The following is a 20,092-nucleotide window of genomic DNA, read 5'->3' as shown; positions in this document are numbered from 1 at the left end:
GACTGCTTTCTTCATACATTGTAAGGGTTTCCATTACCATTAGCCACTTCTGCCTCTGTTGGACCTAGATGATCTGATTCATCTTTGAAATGTTGTTGTCTGGAGTCAAAGATTACTGGTTCCATGGAACCTCAGGAGCAGAGAAGTGTGGACTTTTTGACTCTGAGAACCTCAGCATCTGAGGACCATGCAGATAAGCTGGACTAGCTACACCTGAGTTCACTAGGAATAAACGTGGAAGTCTCCAGAAGGACTTTTACTGGGTAAAGGGAATAAAGAAGACAGGAAAAATGGACATTGAAAATATTGAAACAGGTGGGGACCAACAGAGCATGCATCCAAATTCATTTCACAGGGCACCTTGAGTTCTAACCAGCTTGGGCACACACAACTCTGTCTTCTTTCATCTCTATCAGTCCTCTCTAGGTGATCTGGGTGTCCCTGGGTCCATGGAAGCCTTCCCTCTACCCATATTCAGCCTCTTTCTCTCTCTCCCTGTTGATTTTCACCATTGAACCAGAAGTCTCAGTTTTTTCCCCTGAGAGATTCAACTGAACCCTGCCTAAGGAAGGGAAACAGAAAGGCTGTCACAACACCCTAGGGACTTTCCCCTCTTCCTTGGATTTGACGAATCTTCCAGGGATTGATCTTGTCATAAACATCCACGTGGGTTCTGTCCAATGCCTGCAGATAGAGAGAACAGAAGTCACTGACATCCCAGAACAGAAGTTGGGAAGAGGAGGACACTTCCCTCCCCAAACCTTGCCTCCACTTCCCTCCATTCTGGTCCTGTTCTGTTGCCTCTCCCGTCAGCAACGAGAAGTTCTTCCTCAACCAGCATTTTGACCTCTCCCTTGGTTCCTGAGAGAGACCTAGCCCCTCCTTGTGCACATACCTGATAGGGACTTTCAGATGGGATTTCTGGAAAAGCAGGAGAGGAACTCAGGCCCTGTGGAGGGGGAAACAACAGCTAGTAAAAGTCTACAAAAGCCAGACTTGGAAAAGAATTTAGGACAGAGAATGCTTCATGTAGGAGGAACCTTATGACATGTGAAAATCACATGGCGTCTTAGAGATGTCATGGCCATGGATCCGCTGAGTTAGAAGGGACCTCAGAGAACATCTAGTTTGACCTAGACCCTAACATCAATGTCTTCTACAGCTCCTGTGACAAGTGGTCATCCAGCCTTTCTTGGATACTCCCAGTGTGGAGGAGGATACCATGTCAATGTTAGCCCATTCCACCTGCATCCAATCAACAAACACTTATTTAGTGTCCACTATGTGCCAGATATTGTGCCATAAATCCTAGGAAGGCTCATTCTTTTCCTTTCTGGAGTTCCTGCTATAAAATACCTCTCTGTCCTGAGCGATTGTTGTATCAGCAACAGCCCACAAACCAAGTCCTAAGCTCCAGCCATGAATGACTTCCCAGACTGCTGCTCACCAGTGGTTATCATTGATCCACAAAATAAGTCTTTCCAGTAATTGACTCTTTCAGTTCTGGAACTCCTAGCCTGGGCACCCCCACTCTAATCCTCCCTTCTCTCCTGCATTTCTGTTCTAGAACCATAATCGCATCCACTCTGGCCTGACTTCTGATTCCATTTACCATCCCCAAATGTCCATATCTGACAACCATTTTTCAATATGTGGAATCTCCTGCGATTTCAACATAATCCCACTGTGGACGATGAGCACCTTTACATGTATTAGTAAAGTGTTCACTTGGCAGAGTGCTTATCACACAGTCAGCACTGAATAAGAATCATTCATTGAATGACTGAATTTTTTATTCATTCATTCCAACAACATGGGATGAACAGAGAAGACTGACAGTCTTGCAGTCAAGGAGCTAATATTCTATTGGGAGGGAAACATTAGTAAAGATCCAATCAGATACTAAACATATAGAGAAGAATGTCAAGAGAGAAGCAGGGCAGGCTCCTGTTGAGGTTGGCACTTGAGAAGAATAGGCAGGAGGGTCAGGATTCCATGGGAAGGAGGTGAGGAGGGAGCACTTTTCAGGAATGGGACATTGCCTAGACAGAAGCCCAGAGAGGGCAGGTGGAAGGTGGTGTCCTTGGAACAACAGAGGGGCTGATTAGATTGAACGTTTGAGTGGAGGAAGGACAATAAAGTGTAATAAATGTGGAAACAGTGACCTTAGATCCATCCAAGGAGCAGGGGCCAGTAGATAAACACTTGTCTGGGAAATCAGCAGGAGCAGATTTCAGATCTAGCCTCTGACAGATTTTGGTCTTAAGCCCTTGGTCAAGTCTCTTATGGTTTCAATGACTAGCAGATCTCTAAAATTATAGACTGCCTAACATTGAAAATGGGAGTTTCCTACATCAATAAAGCAAGTGGACAAAAATAAATAAACCAGGAGGGGTGATAATTTCTTTTCCTGGAAATAGGGGGTCACTGAACCTTCTGGATTTAGGAAGGGACGTGATCAAAACTGTGCCTGTTGTGTGGAGGAGAGGGCAGATCCGGAGCTTGGGACACCAATGTGGAAGTGGTTGCAGTAGTCTGGATGAGTTGATGATGTCTTGAACTAGAGCATTGTCATGTTTGAGAGGAGAGATGGGGGTGGTGGGGAAAGAACACTTGGCATCTCATTTCCACCAAGACTTCCTGACATCTAGCCTGAATTGACCTCTCTAAATTTCATTCTTTGCTCCCTATTGTGCCCTGTGGGACCAAGGAGAGTCAATCTAATCTCTCCCCCACATGTCATGCCTCCAAAGAGTTATCAGGTCCCCATTTGCCACCACATTCTCTCTCAAAGTCTTCTCTTCTCCAGGCTGGTCCCTAACCAGATCTCTTCACAAGGCTAGGGAATGCCTACATTCATTTCAGCCTCCTTCAGATGCTCCATATCTCATCAGCATGCTCTAGTTATCCTGCAATCTCTCAGGAACATTAAAATCCTAAGACACATGACAGAAGAATCTCCAGGTCAGCAGAAAGGGGCCCTTCCCACTCCCTGACAGACACCCCAAAGTGCTGGAAGTGAGTGAAGGAGACCCTCTGTCCATACCTGTGTTGACACAGTTGAGCCTTTTGGGAAAAGAGTGTTTTCATACAGGATGGTGTCCTTACCTGTAGGGAGAGAAACCCAGACAGAACATTTGATTAGGGTATCCTGAGCCTGGATTCTGTGAAGGATTGACTCTTCTCACCAGCCTTACTCTCCAAGCAGATGAAGAGGGCACTCCTTTCTCTCCTCCTCCCTCACAGAGGGTCATTCATGTAGTTCCTATCATGTGGCAGGTGCTGTCCTAAGCACTGGGCAAACAAAGAAAAGCAGAAGACAATCCCTGCCCTCAAGGAGATTATAATCTAAAAGATGAGGCAACTTCTAAACTGTGTGCAAACAAGATATATGGGAGAGATAATCAAGAGAAGGAAGGCACTAGAATCGAGGGGAATTAGGAGAGGCTTCTTATGGAAGCTGTGACCTTAGCTGGCACTCTAAGGAAGCCTGGAGGTGAAGAGGAGGAGGGAGAACCTTCCAGGAATGGGGGACACAATGAGAAAATGTCCAGTGAAGGAATTCCTGGATTTCCTTCATCTAGGGTTCTGAACTTCTGGGCTTCTAAGATTTCCTGATGGGATGTACACATTCAGATTTGTTCAGATTTCCAGGTCTTTGATTCTAAGACTTCTAGAGTCTAACTCTAGATGGGTCTTGTCTATCACCTCCTCTCATCTATAAATCTGTCTCGATGGACAGAACAGAGAAACTTCCAGAGAATATAAGCTCAGTGAGGTCAAAGAACGTTTTACTTTAATCACAAAGCCTGGCTGTGGTGATTCCTCAAGGCAAGGAGGCTACCCAGAGGTGCCAAAGCCTGTGCCCCCAGTATGGCAGCTCTGGAAGGTTCCTCTGTTGTGGAAGGGCTTCTCTCACTGAGCCTCATGCTCAGTAAATTATCGGTCACTTAGGGATGAGTTTTTGGACACTGCTAGCCCATGTTGAAAATAAAACAACACAAAATGACTAATTTGTGCTGAAAAGTCAGTTTGCTTTTGAGCAGTGATTTAGAAGCAGAGATGCTGATGTAGAAGTGATCATGGAGGTTGGCTACTCCAGCTCTCTCTCCATACATGACAGTGTGGCATAGAGACATTGCCCCCAGGGTCCCACAGGTGTTAAGCTCAGTCAGAATGTGAGCAGAGAAGTAGAAAAGGGAGTGCACAGTATGGAATGTCACTATCCCTAGGTCCTGCACAAAGGGCAACTTCACTCTTAATCCTCTAAATTTGAAGGACTTTGACAGTGCCAGATGAGGGTACATGTTAATAAATACTGTTTAAAATGAATTTAATGGAGGACTCTTCTCAGAGTTATATTGTATGAGGCTTCATGACCTTCCTATCAAAAAGAAACAAAGGGAGGTAGCTCTCATTAGGATAACTCATAGGTTCTCCTTGAAAGAAAGGGTACTGTGGTTGGAGCCATACCTTCCAAGGCCAATATTGGCACTGGTTTCATTGGTTGGTGTTTTCACTTACCATGTTTGGGTGGTGAAGAGTTCTTCTCTGAAAGGTGCTGTTTGCTGACCCTTAAGAAAGAACACACATGAGAGACTCACATTCACAAGCTAAGTAAAAGTTTTCCCTGAGCTGGAAGGGATCATTGGAGCAGTCAAGGCTTGTCTTTGGTTATTCTCAGGCTGTATGAATTATCCCTCAATAAAACCTTTGCACTGTTAGTTTCTTCACCTACAGGTGGTGTTAATCTCCTACTCAGCTTGTCCATGCAGTCTGGATCTCCCTCAGTGGCCTTTTCCCTCACTTGTTCTCTCCCTAGGTTTTGAGTAGTAACTATCTCCTTTCTCTCTGCAACCCCTTCTATTCTTTCCCTCCTTGGACTTCTTGGACTTCAGTCCCTTTGAGCATCTGGAAAAATGGTTATGTCTAGTTTCCACCCCAATGGGAAAGTGAATACCTGTTTCCAAGAGGTAATCAAGTGTGAGAGGTAAGATGAAATGTAAGCCCAGGGAAGTAAGCTACCCAAGGGAATTAGTACTGAAAAGTAAGAGTTTGGAAAGGGAGGTAGATCAGGTATAAAAGAGGATAGAAGATGCAGAAAATCATGCTGGTATTGAGACAGAGACAGAGGGATAGCAACTATTGGAAGCATTATTTTACCTTCCAGTCTTTCTGAAGAACAGGAAATAGATGAGGGCCCCAGTGAGTGCCACTCCAGCCAAGACTCCAATCACAATGCCAGCCATGGCCCCTCCAGAGAGTGAGGAACTTACTGTTTCTGTTATGCACAGAGAAGAGAAAAAGAACCTTGAGTGTTTTTGAGCCTAGCACTTGTGCTCAGTGCCTGGCACTCTGGAAATACTTAATAAGTGCTTGTTGATCAAGGAAGTCAACTTGGCCTTCGTTCCTCTGAGCCTGGGCATCTCCTTGACAAGATCACATTGTAGGGTGTCTGGCAAAGATCTGGAAACACCCGAACTTTGGGCAAGTGCATCAAACTCTACATGTCCAATTTCTTAACTCATGGTTTCCTCCCCACATTGTGCCCACTTCCCTTCTCTGTTTCTGCTGATGGTGCCACTAACCTCCCAGTCACCCAGCTTCAAACTGACAAACATTTTCAAGCTTCTCCTTTAAGTATTTAGATGTTATGCGACTTGGTGCAAATTCATTGTTGTATTCATAAAATAATTCATTTTTCTGTGTTACTCTTTAGCATAATTCAGTTTCTCTGCTTAACTTTTTAAAATAAAGTCCATTTTTGTTGTTAGCTATCTGAGATCATGATTACCACTATGACTTTTCGAGTTCAGGTGAAGCATAATAGCCTTTATTAAGTGACTACTGTGTGTGCTCTTCACTGTGCTAAATGCTATACAGGTACGATTTCCTTTGAACCTACCAGCTCTCGAGGAAACCATTCTACTTTGGGACAGCTCTGTTTATTAGGGAGTTTTCCACGGAAGCTCAGAATGTCCAGTTATATGGGACGTTTGAGGCCATTGTGCCCTCTCTACATTTGCCTCTGTGTGCTCCTGACTATGCCTTCCGAGGTCAGATGGAACACATCTAATTCTCCTTCCCTGGAAGAGTTCAGCAAACTTCTATCACATGTCTCCCCCAAGCCTTCTCTTCCCCACGCTAACCTAAGTTCCCTCAGCTGGCCCACCAATCGTATGAACACCAGACCCTTCACCAACCTGGTTGCCTTACTCTGGACACTCTGCAATGTCTCAAAGTCCTTTGTAAACTGTGTCATCTAGAACCAAATAAAATACTCTGAGTGCCATTGGATGGTCTGGAAGGACAGTTATCTCCTTACTCTTGGAAGTGAAGATGCTTTAATTATAGTAGGTTTTTAGCTGTCTTGTCATCTCATTGAGTGAAGTATTAAGCTTGTGGTCCACTCAGCCCCTCCAGATCTTTTTCAGATGACCAGTTGCCTCATCATTGGTTTCTGTGTTTATGTGATGATTCCATGTTTCATGAGAGCTCAGTCTCTTTTTAAGCAATCTAACATTGTATTCAAAAGTCAGGTATCCTGTCTGCCCCCAATCTCCTCTTGTCTAAGTCAACTATCCTTATTTACTTTACCTGCTTTTCCTATGGTTTGGTGAACAGTAATTTCCCCATCTGGACCAATGGTTGTTTATACTTTTGACTTTTTGAAACCAAGGACAGGACCTGACATGGATCTCCAATAATTTTCAACTGACCACATTTCATTCACCAGACCAGCTTGCTGAGATGTTTCTGAATTCTAATTGGTCCATGCATGTAGTTACCTTCCTTTCAACTCTTCCTACCTTATTAAATCTATTAAATCTAAAATTATGCTTTCAGTCTGTACAATTATTGGAACACATAATTCCTTACATATATTATCTTATTTGACCCAAGTCGTTGATAAAAATATCTACTAGCACAAGGTCAAGAACGGAAACCTCAGAAGATTTGTATGAACTGATTCAGAATTAAGTGACTTGAACCAAGATAATAATTTATACGGTAACTACAATAAAGGCAAAGTATTTTGAAAGACTCAAGACTCTAATCAATGAGGTGACCAATCAGGATTCTCAAAGACACACGATGAAATAAGCTCCTCCCTCCCTACTTATAGTAGGTAATGGACCCAGGTAGGGAAATTTTGGGGGTATAGCCAATATGACAATTAGTTTTGCTTGATTGTCCATATCTGTCACAAGGGTTTTCTTTTTTTTAGTGGGGTAGGCAAGAAGTAGAAGGGAGAGAAAATAGATCTGGGTTAATTAAAAAAAATTAAATTAAGAAAAAAAGGTAAATTTAAGCCACAGGCATCAAATGCACACCTGCAGTATTCTTGAGTGACGTGTGAACCAGACTGAAATGCAATTGGGAAATATTTAACAAGACAAAAATATGGTAATGCGAAATTAATATTACATTCAAAAAGTAAGTCAATATGTGGGCCTCAGGGATCCTTCTGTACAAATTTAGGCCAAGAAGAGTCATCCTTCCTCCAAGGCATATCCTGCTTCCATCTGACTTTCCCAGGGTCAGATCCCCAACCCGTAATGCTACCTCTTTATCCTGCTCTCTATTCCACCTGCCCCAGACTTATCTCCTTCCCACACAACAAATACAGGGGCAGGAAGCTGTGGGTTTGTACAAAACAAAACTCCATGAATTTTGCCAGAGCTCTTAACAGGGCTGAGAAAGAAAAGGAAACTGAGTCCACAGATGAACTCTCTAGGGACCTGTTACACACCAGTGTGAATCAGAATGCAGAGGGCCTGTCATCTGTACATGTGAGTGAGACACAATATTAACCCAGAAGCCATTGTCCACAGAGCATATATGGAGTGCCAGGTGAGCTACCAGACCAGGGAACTTTGGCAGTCTTGAGATTCCAGACCCAGGCACCTGATGATAAGGCTATTTACCTATTTACTCTTTACCTGGATAAGAGCCCAGGCATGTCTCTGTGTGATACTGCATGTCACAAAGAAGGAACACATAGATGCAGAGGTGAATTTCTTGCATGTGAAAGAAGAAAAAGTTGAAATCCTCCTTCCCATCTTCTGAATTTCCCTTCAAAAGGGGATCAGAACCAGTCCTATTACACGATCAGAGCTTCTGTTCCAACTAAGACCCCCATGCAGGCCCATAGCACCAGGTGAGACAGACTGAAGGAAAGACCACAGGGTCCAGGGACAGTCATTGAAACTGTGACCCTAGAACTCAGGGGAGAATGAAGGGGAGGGTGTCTCTGGGACAGAAGAGAATGAAAATGAGAATGAAGAGGAGAATGACAACTCACATGATTTTTGTACTTAAAATGTAAAAAGGGCTTTCTCTACTGCTGAATTTTGTGCTATGGGCAGTAAAGGGTTATCCAGCCTTCCAGAGGAATAAACTGAGGCTCAAAATGGAGACGGGACACCTGCGTGCACAGGTAGATGATAGAGTCAGGTCTCCAGCCCAAGTTTCATGATTTTGAGCTCAGAGCTCCTTCCACCACAACATGTAGTGCCATTGGGCTCAAGGGGCAGAATGCCACTAACCTTTGTTTCTTTCATGCCAGGGAAGGGGAGAGCCCAACATAAAGCTGAGGACCAGGTTCATCTACTCACCAGAGATTGTGATATTGACGTCTTTCCTGCTAGACAGGCCAGTGACTGAATTAGATGCAATACAGGTATAGGTTCCAGTGTGATTCAATGACACATTAGGAATAGAGAGCTGGGGTGTGGATATCATCTGAACTCCATTGAAAAGCCAAGTGTACTGGGCAGGTGGGTTAGAACCAGCAGAGCAGGACAACTCAAGAGTTGCCCCTGCAGGGTAATTAGGGTCTATGGGGACAATCATGGGGGTATCCGGGCCATCTGGAGAAAAGAGAATGAGTCCATATTGAGATAAAGACAGAGAAAAGGGGAATTTCCTATTCTGTAACTCATCATCAGGGACCATTGTGTTTCCCCAACCCTTCCCTGGGCTGGGAAATTCACAGGTCATCCTCCACTTTATAGGTTTGGACCTGAGATAAGTGAACTTGGAAGGTCTTAAGACTTTCCTTAGCTCAGCATCATGGCTGACCTTGCTCCATCGTAGATGGGAAAGCATCATGCCCAATCTGGGTCCCCTAAACTCAAGAGAGATGGGAACCTCAGGGATCTGATCTTCAGCACTTGGGCAAGTGACTGAATTACCCTGACCTCTGGGGAGACACTACCAGACTATAAGCATACACCATAAAGAAAGATAATTTACTCACAGGCAAAATCCAGTGTGAATGGGTCACTCCTATTTCTACTAATTGGGTTCCAGATTTCACACTCATAGGGTCCTTTATCTTCACTTGTGACCTTGGTTATAATGAGTGTCCTGTTATCTGGTGATAGCACTGTCCTGTCACGAGCTGGGGAGCTTTGGTTTTTGAACCAAGCCAGGTACGTGACATCTTGAGTCTCAGACTGGCATGTCAAGGAGACAGTGTCCTTGTTCTCCACTGGGGCCATGTTACTGCTGATGATGGTAGGTTTGGATAGTGGTCCTGTGCAGAAAATAGACAGAAAAAAATGACTGGTTTCTTTTCTTACCCTTCCAAACAAGTATCTGATTTGGAAGTACCTCCCCATGACCTTGGCAAGATCAGAGGCCCCGGAAGATGCCAAGAACCTGTGATCTCATTGGCATGAACACTCCTTTCTCTGATGCAGGTCACAACTTCTCCAGCCCTTAGTAGAAAGTTCATCTTGAGTTGCTGTGACTGACAACTACATGGATCTTGATCCCAAGCCCCTGGTGCTGAACCTTTCTAGGTTGAGGCAGGCTGGTCCAGCGATGACAGGCTCCCAGAGCCATTACCCTAGTTGCATTTGAGGCCTTTCTAGGCTTGCAGGACCTGGGAGAGCTTATGCTCCTTTGGTATAGACTTCATGAAGTCACAGTCACCTCTACACCTTGAAGAAAATACTGGTGATGGTCAGAAAGGATCAGCTGGGGACAGGGCCATGAGGGCTTGGTCCTCAGAGAGGAAAATGCTACCCCAACTCCAAGGGAAAAAAAAGGCAGAGAATGGAAAAAGATCAGTTAGCAGTTGCATGCAGAAGGAAGAATTCTCGACTGGGAGTCAAGAGACCTTGTTCTAATCTAGGAGTTTCTAAGCCATAATAACATCCCTTGTGCCTAAGACTGTGTCTTGTCAGTTCATCCACATTGACAAAATATTCTTGAATTTCCTGCTTTGGGGTCTCTAGTTTCCTCAGGAGTTTTCTCCTACAACATTAGAATGTTGAAGGTGATCTTCTCCCATGTCCCCTCAGGCTCAGATATGCTGTTGTTACACTAGAAAGCTGAACCTTCATGGCCCAAGGAAGGTCCAAACACTGGCCTTTCTTTGTCCCTAGTTTCTCTGTAGTTGACAGCTCAACCTGACCACTGAGAAAGGTATGTATCCCAGAATAAACTCTGGGGCAAATTCAACAAGCTCACCAAGCTCCCTCCTTGAGTCATCCTTCCTTAGCTGCCTAAGGATTGATTTCCAAAGAGGAATAAGGTAGAAACATTTGTATTTTTCTGATCTTCTTTCTTTTTTTAGTTGAGTTTTGGTAGAATTTCCATTCGCTCCATTGATCCCCGTTTAGAGTTTAGATTTTAGGTTTAGAGTGAGGGAGAGTGTGTCTTATCTCTTGCAAAGATACTGAAATACTTGGATGTAGTAAGGCCAAGTAGGATTGGCCAACAAGCTGACAAGACTCAGATCAGCTAGCCATTTCTATGATGTTGTGAGGACGTGCATACAGGGCAGTGAGCATACTCTTTGGAAAGAAGGGCACTGTTGACTTTTTTTGAAGGGTGCCTTGGCAGCCCCAATGAGTTTTATTTCTGGCATGGTATAGTACCTAGTGTTAGACATAGAAAGACCTGAGTTAGAATCCTGACTCAGCTATGTTACTTGCTAGCAAATCATTTAACCCATTTGTGCCTTAGGTTCCTCCCCTGTAAGATGGGGATAATAATGCCCCCCTCCTAGTTGTTGGTTGGAACAAATGACACCATCTTTATAAAGCACCTTGTAAAACATAAGGTGTTACATGGACATGAGTTGTCACCTTTTATAAGGAGGCAGATGCCAGTAAGCAGGCTTGGCTGGAGGGAGACAGGGGTAGAGCAAGGCTTTGAGATCATGGTCTCTTCTGGTGCCCTGAGCAGGTATGACAGGAGCTAAGGAGGATGGATTATGGAGAGAGAGGAGCAAGACACAGGCCACATTTACACATGGGACTTAGCAGGTCTTGGGTTCAAATGTTGGCTGTGCCACTTCCTATCTGTGTAACCTTGGTCAAGTCTCTTCCTCCCTTCAGGACTCAGTCTCTTTATTTGCAAAATGAGAGGGTTACCTTAAAGGATATCTGATATCCTTTTCCAGAGCTAAATGGAGGATTCTATCATCCCTGCATGACTGGTTTCTCTGCCTTTCTTTGTGCCCTTCCAATGCACCCATCACACCACTGTGAAAACAATGGGAATTGTGTGTGGATCTGGTCATGTCACTCCTCTCCTCAAGGACCTTCAGGGGCTCACTGTTACCTACCATCTCAGGTTCAAAGTCCTTTAACTGATGTTCAGGTCTCTGCTCCCCCTTGAACCATCCTTCCTCTGTAGTTTATCTCATTCCACTCTTTTACATCCATGTTAAAACCTCTGAACAAACTTGAGGACTGTCTGCCTATGAGATGTGCCCCATGCTCTGCCACCTCCAACTCTTGGACCATGATTCATAGGGTTATAGGGTAACACGTTCAGAGCTGGTAGAGACCTCAGAGATCATCAGGATTGCTGGCTCTCCACCTTCTTTATCTCATGGGTCCCTTGGGCAGTCAGTCTGAGGAAGCCTATGGATCTATTTCAGAGTCATGGTTCTCAAGTCACAGAATAAAACACAGAGGAATATAAAGAAAACCAAAAGTTAGTGAAAAGAAATATAATTTTTCCCACTCACTCAGGATCCTCTGAAATATAAGAATCTCTGATTAGGTCAATGCCCCAATTGTTTGAGAATACCAAGGACCAGTGTGGTGACCTGTCTGACAAAACAGCCAGCAGTTAGCAGAGCTGGATTCGAACTGAGGGCCCCTCACTCCAAGGTCACATTTCTTTCCCTCTTAGGAAGTTGCTCAAGGCTCAGACCTTCAGTGACCAGCCCACTGCTACAGGAGTCAGAGAAAGGTCTTGTTCTAGGGTCTTTCTGTGACTGGATCCATTGCTCTTTCAGTATGCAACACTGCCTATATTAACTGTTGATGTTTCTCTCCCAGCCTGATGTGTTTCTTTTCCTTTGCCTCGTTAAAGCGGCCATGCCCTGGCTACTTCTTAAACAGGCCTGTTCAATGAATGGGCATTACCTCACCCTAAGTGAGTACCTGCAAAGACCTTGGCCTAAAGGCCCCAAGGTCTCCCAGTGCATCCTGGGTCATCTCCAGTCATCCTGAGGAATATCAATTCACTGGATTCAGATGACTCTGGAGGAAAAGTGAGGCTGGTGACCTGCACAGCCCTGTCTCACTCAAAACAAAGCCAAGTGCGAGTCATGTCATCATTTCTTTGATGGGATGGTCTTCTTCGGCAACAAAGGATGAACACAACAACCCCAAAAATACCTTGCATATGATGGAATGAAAGAAGTTTGGTGGTTTTTTAAAAAGAAGTCCTAGAGCTATTTCAGGAAGAAAGCACAGTCAGAGTACCCCATAAACACTCTGAACTAGCTGGTTCCTGAGGCTCTCCCCCAGTTCTAGGACCTCTCCTTGGCCAAAGGGCCAGCTCTGACCAGCCCAAGGACAGCTCCATGTTAGAACAGAGGAGGGACAGCAGCCAGTGGTCTGGGATTCCCCAGGGAGCTCAATCATCATGGACACTACCTGCCCTGGTAACTCAGAGCAGTGAGTGTGGCCAGTAAGATGCCCAGGCTTTAGGAAGGAATGGCCAATGAGCAGAGAGGAGGACAGAGGAAGCAGCCAAGTCCTCATGGGTCAGGAGATGTTCAGAGTCAGGAGAAGGGAAGGAATCCCAGCAGCCCAGAGACCTGGTGCTCCTCGACAAAGACAACATAGCAGTCAAGAAACAAAATCTGAAGCCAGTGCCCTACTCGAGCCCTTCTGGTCTCAGGACATCTCTGCAGAGAGTGGGGGAGAGGGAAGCAAGTCCCTCCAGATGTTCTCTCCCACTCCACCCTGGATGGCTCAGGCCAGCACAGCCTCCTCCCAGCTGCATTTCATACCACTCCTCCTTAAACTGTCAATGTTCCAGTGCACTTGACTTCCATCACAACACCTGATAGAGAATTTACTAGAGTCTAGGAATCCTCCCTTCCTCATTGACCTTCCATCATCCCCCTCCCTACATGTACGCTGGAGGATCCCTGCAGAAACCTCTTCCTGCCAGACTCAGCTCACTTTCCACCTCCTCCAAGAAGCTTTTCCTTATGTACCCTGCCCCAGCTGACTGTCCCCTCCTCAAATTATCTTGGAGTCCTTCACCCCAGCATCCAGCACTGGGATACCTAGCTGCCCAATTCACTTATTGGCCTAGATTGACTAGGAGGAGCAGCTAATGGAGCCTCCAAGGAATAGTAATGATTTCATTTCTATCACGCCTGAAGGGTCTTTCCTCAGGACAGCCAGGGAAGCAGGGAATGCTCGGATTAATATTTCCATTTTATAGGAGGCAATGGAGACTTATAGAAGATGTGACTTGCCTAAGTAAATGCTGAAGCTGGAATTTGAATCCAGATCTCCCAATCCCAAGTCTAGAGCTCTCTTCTATCCTTGATTTCAGCTCTCTAGAAGAAGCTGGAAGCTCTGGGAGAATCCAGCTCATCTTGTTTCTCCTGAAGGGCCCTATCTTTGCTGCCTCCATGATTGAGAAGACTCTACAGGGGAACTGAGGCAGCCTTGGCCCCACACAAGTTTCTTGTCTCAGCTCCTCTCCCTGGGTTTCCATTGGTACCCTTTTTCTTCCCAGGTTCCTCAGAAAGTCCAGTGGGCTGAACTTCCTTCCCAGGTCTCAGGTGCTACAGTGTTCTGTGCTGAGGACAACCATGCCTCCCAGCCTGGGATGCCCTCTTCCTGTCCTTTTCCTCATAGGGTGCCTCTTTCCCTTCAAGATGGTCCTGAAACAACATCTCCCCCAAGAAACCTTTCCTGATGCCATCATCTGCCAGTGCCCTCTTTACCTATGACCTTGTATTTGACTAGAGGGCCTGCATAGGAGCCAAGGGGACCTGGGTGCTAGTTCTGCCTCAGACACATAGTTTAATGCTAGGTAAGTCACTTTTCCCCCTTGTACCCAAGAGAATTCTCTAAGACTAAGATTAGAGACAAGGTGCCAGCCTGCCTTGGTGGAGGTGTTGCCTCCCCCAGGAAATGCCTCTAGCCAGGAAATCAGTCTTGGACTGGTTCCTCTCATATTTATTCCACAAACATGTTCCCATGTTTCCCCAGCAGAATATTGTTCCTTGAGGAAAGTGACTTTTTTTTTTTTTTACCTTTTATGCTCTGCACTCAGTCTAATGCCATTGTATGTAGTAGGTGCCTAATAAATGCTTGTCAATTAATGCATTGAAGATTCCTAACCAACAGGGCCCTGCCCTAACCCTGGCTCCTGCTTCTCACCTGTAACCATTGAATGTATCCTGACAGACAGATGCCTCAATTTCCAGAAGGCATACCCTGGAAGAAAAACCGTGAATGTGCTGGGCTGTCACCCTCCCCCATAGACCACAGGACCTCAGAGCCAGAAATGCCCCAGAGGCCTCTGGGAGTCTTTGCTTCTGGGTCTCAGAGGTCATCTTGTCTAGGCCTGATGAGGGTCTGGCAAATGGTCATCTAATCTCTACTTGAAGATTCCCAGTGTTGGGGGGGTCACTCTCTCCTCAGGTAACCCTCCATGGTAGGAGGCAACTAGGGCATCCAATGGATGGAATGGTCTACAGGGGGGTCAGGAAGGCCTGAAATCAATCCTGCCCCAGCTGCAGACCTAGCTGTGTGACTCTGGCCAAGTCACTCAGTCTCTCTCAGGATCATTTTCCTCATTTATAGAAATAGCAACAACATGAAAGTGTCTTTGAGAGAAGCAATTAAATATGATACATAGAGGATATGTTCCCCCTCCAGGCACTATATGAATGGTTGCTCTTGTTAACCATTCCCCAAATGGAAATCCCTCCTTGCTGGGAAAGTCACCCCAGTTGGGAACCTCAGATGTCCTCTTTGCTTCTCACATTGAATTTCTCTTCTCCTCCTCCAGCTGAGACCTCAGCAGGATCTGTGACACTCTGTCCCAGCCTGCCCCTTCAGAGCAGCCTGGACCCCTCAGTCCTGGCCTTTTCTCTAGAACATGGAGGAAATACAGGTGTCCTCCCTCAGGGGTCCCCCTACTAGCTCTGGGAGCTTCAGGATGAACAGCCATCCAGGTGGTCCTGGGCACCCAGACTTCTGGTTTTTGGGGAGTGGGGAGTCAGGACTTGAGCTATGCTGGGCCCAGCTGGAAATCGAGTGTCAGTGATTGTCTCCAAACCCAGCAGAGTTCCCTTCTACCTCATGGACTTTTAACCATAATGGGGCAGTTGAACTCAGGCACAACTGGAGGGGCCAGGTGCCATTCTGAGCCTTCAGTGGCTCCTCCTAGTTTCACACTATGGCCTCAGAAAGCTATGAGGAGGAAGACAATTACCTCCGCTCCCCAAACTTACTGTCCTCTCCCAACCACCCTTATCTCTCATGGATATCTGGGCTCAAAGCCTCTCTAAAGCAACTTTTCTAAGCTTGGTAGTTGGACAATACAAGAGAAAATGAGTCAGTGTCAAGCAGAACCCCATCCCACCTCCTCCAATACCCTTCTATGTCCCTTCTGCTCTCAGACTTCCTAGAGGTACTTAGGAGCCTCTAAGGGTCTCTGAGCTTAGTTTACCCCCTCTTTGGGATAGCTAGGATTACAAAGTATCCCTGGTCAAATCAGCCTACCTTGGCCCTGCCTGACCTGGGCTTCCAGGTTCTTCCTGGGCTAATCTCTCCTAGCCTGCTCCTGGTGCTGCCAAGAATCTTGTTCTGCATTCTCCTGCTCCTGGGGGAAGGGGCTTAGGGGAGGGCTCTAAGCCCAGACTGAGGGAGGGGATTGGAGGGATGACAGGGCCCATGGGAAGGGCAGCACTTACCATATACGGCCAAATGTCCTTGTGCTCTTACTATCAGGGAACTTGTGGAATTATAAAATTCTACAGAGTAGTCATCAGTGTCACTGAGAGTGAGATCAGGGATGAGTAGGGAGCCATTGGAGAACACCTTCAGCCGGCTTTCTGCTATTGTCTGCTCTCCATTAGCAACATGGTAGAAAGCAATCTGGTTGAAGGGGTCTACTGGGCTTCTGTACCAAGTATAGCTGGGAGGCTGCTCTGAGGATCCCTGGATGTCCAAGGTGATGTTACTGCCCACTGTGCCATAGGGTGGGTTTGGCACAATGCTGACAAAATCCCTTTGGGCAGCTGTTGGCTGGATCCAGCTTCTGAAGATGAAGGCTGAGAAGGGAAGAAGCAGGTAGAGGTCAGCAGGGCCCCTCTGCCCTCCTGAAGGGCCCAGATCACTGTGCTGTCCCCAGCTAAAAGGATCGGACTATTGAGCCTGTCCCAGGGTCTTCTGGGGGCTCAATGGGGTATAGTTAAAGGGATTCATGTGCCTAAGCATCAATGTGCAAATCCTAGTCTCTGTAGGGGTTCTGAGACTTTAGTCTGGAGTGTATTTTAAGCTTCCTCCATGGACTTGATTCAAAAATGACCTGCCAGTGTGGAAGGCAAGACGCTGAAGGGAGAAAGGAATCACTGAAGTGTTGTAGTTGAAGATAAAAATCAGATCTTAGACCTGAATAGAACCTTAGAGATCACTGAGTCAACACTCTCAATTTACAGATGAGGAAATTGAAGCCCCGATAGTGTAATCGATGTGACCAGTATTCACCAGTATTTCACAAAGGAAATAGCAGAGGCAACATTTGATCCCAGATCTTCTGGCCCAAACCCAGGGAAGGACTTTTGCACTGTGAGCACCTTTTAAGACTGACAGAGTTTAGCTTCCAAACAGACTGGGAGGAAGGCAAATACAGGCTGAGGAGTAAGTGAGCTGTCCATGGTCACAGAACCACTAAATTGCAGAAACGGGCTCCGTACTCAGGTCTCCTCTCACTATGACTTACTTAACCTCTTCAAAGGCTGTTCAGCTCTAGGACTGGACTTTGTCTTGAGTCTTTGGAATATGGACTGGTAACCCTGAGCTGCAACTTTCCCCTTGCCCTTGACTCAGGAATACCCCCTTGGTCAAATCAGCAGAGACTGCCTCTGGGACAGACCCCCCGGGACTGCTCTCCTACCTCCTGGTCCTTATGTTGATTGACTTGTCTCTGTCTGGGCTAGAATTACCTTGCTCCCCTGGGCTCCAGAAGAGCTGGTGTCTCACCTGTGAGCAGGAACCCCTTCCAGGGGCTGCCCCCTATGTGGAGAGTTTGTGAGTGGTTCTCCATCTGCCTCCACTGTGCACTGTGTGTGACCATCTCTCTCCTTGCCAGGAATCTCTGCCTTCCCCTCTTGAGCTGTATCTTCCCTTTACAGAGTCTAAGTTCAGACCCTGGAGGTGTTCTTGCTGGGGACCAGACTCAAGGCTGTCCCTGCATGTAGCCCAGACCTGAGTCCGTTCTGTCTCCTTCTCCTTCCTTAGATGACTGAGGTCTCTCTCTTTAGGGTTTCAATTCCTCTATCTGCCATGATCACATGGGCCCCACAGGGCAGGGACTTGGTCTGTGACTTTTTCCTCCCTCCCCTTTCCTCTTTTTTCTACCCCTCCCATCAGCTGTGGTTTTCTGCCTCTCCCAGGGAGCCCTTCCCTTGCACAGATACCTCCCACTGTCCACGGAGAAGTAGTTCTGTCCCCAAGGTGACCAAGGGTAACTCAGTATTACCTACACTTGATTTGTTTTTTCACCTGACCTTCTTCCTTATTTCCCTATCAGAGTAGAGACTCTTAAGACCCCTCAATGAGCCAAAAAATGGCGTGCAGAGATAATGGGCATGGATCCCTATTCTGACCTTCTAGCACCATCTCCTCTCTTATTAGGTCTGGGGATACAACTATGGACTTTTCTCAAGCACTTTCCTGGGGCTTCTGGGAGGGTCCCACAGGGCTTAGAAGAGAGAGAGATGCAGACTAGAGTTGTGTACCCTACAGCAGGAGCAGATTAAGGGCATCTTCATGTATTCCCCTCCCACCTTACCAGCTGGGGGTTCAGTTGAGGGAAAGCTGAGTTTGGAGACAAGAATATGGGAAACACTCTTCACTTTCCTATTTTGGAGGGAGAAGGATTAGACCTTTATGTTTCAGAGCCCCCAAACCAAAGAGACACTGTCTAGGATGAGATGGAAACAATGGAGAGGAAGCAAGGAGGGCAGAGAGAGGGCATTAGCTGTAGATTCAATGGGAGATAGGGGAACAGATGTCATCCTCCTCATGGGTCATACAAAGAGAAAGCAGCTGAGGAGGAAAGGCCTTTAGAACAGGACTAGGCCACAGACAGAGTGAATGAGAGAGAGACCCTCAAGGTGAAGGAGCTGAGGATAGGGAGAAGGATTGCAATTCCCAAAAGGCTGAAATATTGGTGATGAACCCACCTGCACTTAGTGGTGCCTTTTTCCAGAAATCAGATTAGTCTGTTGAGGGGACTTTACCAGAAGCCCTTCCAGAATTAGGGAAGCTTCCAGGTCTGCCATCACTGCTGTGCAGCCTTTGGCACCTCTGGGTTACAGCCATACCTAGATGAGTCCTCCGAGCTAGGCATGGTGACCCAAATGACACATTCCATCCCCTCAGGGAGCTTACACTCTCTCTGTGGATCTCTTCTCACCATCAAGGCAGCATCCAAGAGGAGTGGAGGTGATAAGATGGGACTCATTTAGAAACAGACTCCAGAGGTCCAGGCTCCTAGAACCAAAGTCCCAGAAGCTTAAAGTCCAGTGTCTACAGAGTCCATCATGAAATTGCAGCACCCCAGAACCTCAGGACCCTGGATCAGAGTCAGCCTGAAAGTGTCCACACTGAGCATTTCCTCTCTCTTCCTCCATCACAAATGCTCTCCTCCTCATCTTCAGCCTCTGGTTTCCCTGGTTTCCTTCAGATTCTAGCTAATATCCTCCTTCCCCTAGAAGACTCTCTCAATCGATCCTAATCCTAATGCCTGTCCCCTTAATTGTCTTCACTTATCCTGTCTCCATATTATTTCTGCAGTTGTTTCCTAGTGATTTTAACCTTTAGAGGATAAGCTCCTTGAAGCCAGAGACTGTCTTTGTTTTTTCCCAGTTCTTATCACTGTGCCTGGCACACAGGAGGTACTTAATAAATGCTTATTGACTGACTTTCTGTGGGAGAGATGGGGAGGAGGAACTTCCCCTGTGCCCTCCTCATCTGATTGTAGGCAGAGAGGTAGACAGGAGGTGGAGGAATCAGGTCCCTATAGATTTTGGGCCCAGGATACACTGAGGAACTCAGTCTACATTTCTCCCCTTCAGGTGAGGATACCACCTTGTATAAGAACACTCTTTGGCCTGGGTATGCTTCAGGCAATATGATGGACCTGAGGAGTTGGCTGATCACTGGAGCGACCTGAAGAGATGGAGAATGTGTGAGGGAGAATAAGAAGAAGAGTGTACAGTCCCTAGCATTTGAAGAGATCTGGCTATGGGTCACTCTGCAGAAGACATGTGGTGATGAGGTGCAGACCAGATAATTCTCTTTAGGTGGAGGTCATGGGGGAATTTGATTTACCCTCCTTGACTCCAGAGGGCACAATGGGGAAGAAAGAATAAAATTTTGAATGGGGTATATTAAATTGGGGCAACTAGGTGGCACACAGTGCATGGAGTGTATGGTCCTGGAGTCAGAAAAACTTAGTTTCCATCAGATCAAATCTGACTGCAGACACTTACTAGCTGTGTGAGCCTGGGCAAGTCACTTACCCCTGTTTGCCTCAGTTTCCTTATTTGTAACATGAACTGGAGAAGGAATTG

General features: G+C 46.3%; 1 protein-coding gene across 1 annotated transcript; it reads right to left on the bottom strand.

The window, feature by feature from the left end:
* Positions 1-241: 241 nt before the first annotated feature.
* LOC140507439 (cell adhesion molecule CEACAM8-like) lies at positions 242-17,559 on the bottom strand. The gene is made up of 9 exons (XM_072615528.1): positions 17,496-17,559; positions 16,205-16,564; positions 9,263-9,541; positions 8,619-8,873; positions 5,164-5,281; positions 4,525-4,574; positions 3,047-3,108; positions 896-949; positions 242-684 (listed from the first exon to the last, which is right to left on the bottom strand). Exons 1-9 carry the CDS (start codon positions 17,557-17,559, stop codon positions 598-600), a joined length of 1,329 nt encoding a protein of 442 aa, XP_072471629.1. The 3' UTR covers positions 242-597.
* Between the last annotated feature and the right edge of the window lie 2,533 nt (positions 17,560-20,092).

The sequence above is a fragment of the Notamacropus eugenii genome, chromosome 5, assembly GCF_028372415.1.
Source record: "Notamacropus eugenii isolate mMacEug1 chromosome 5, mMacEug1.pri_v2, whole genome shotgun sequence".
Lineage (NCBI taxonomy): Eukaryota > Metazoa > Chordata > Mammalia > Diprotodontia > Macropodidae > Notamacropus > Notamacropus eugenii.
Note: the sequence above shows the minus strand (reverse complement) of the source record. Positions and strands in the feature narration are given on the sequence as shown.

Bases quoted from the DNA above. Each gene is read 5' to 3' on its own strand.
- LOC140507439 (XM_072615528.1), bottom strand. From the start codon at position 17,559: ATGGAGAACCACTCACAAACTCTCCACATAGGGGGCAGCCCCTGGAAG. The intron at 950-3,046 runs GTATGGACAGAG...CCCCCTCCACAG, and splicing joins GCTCAACTGTGTCAACACAG to GGCCTGAGTTCCTCTCCTGC. The intron at 685-895 runs GTATGTGCACAA...CTCTATCTGCAG, and splicing joins CATCTGAAAGTCCCTATCAG to GCATTGGACAGAACCCACGT.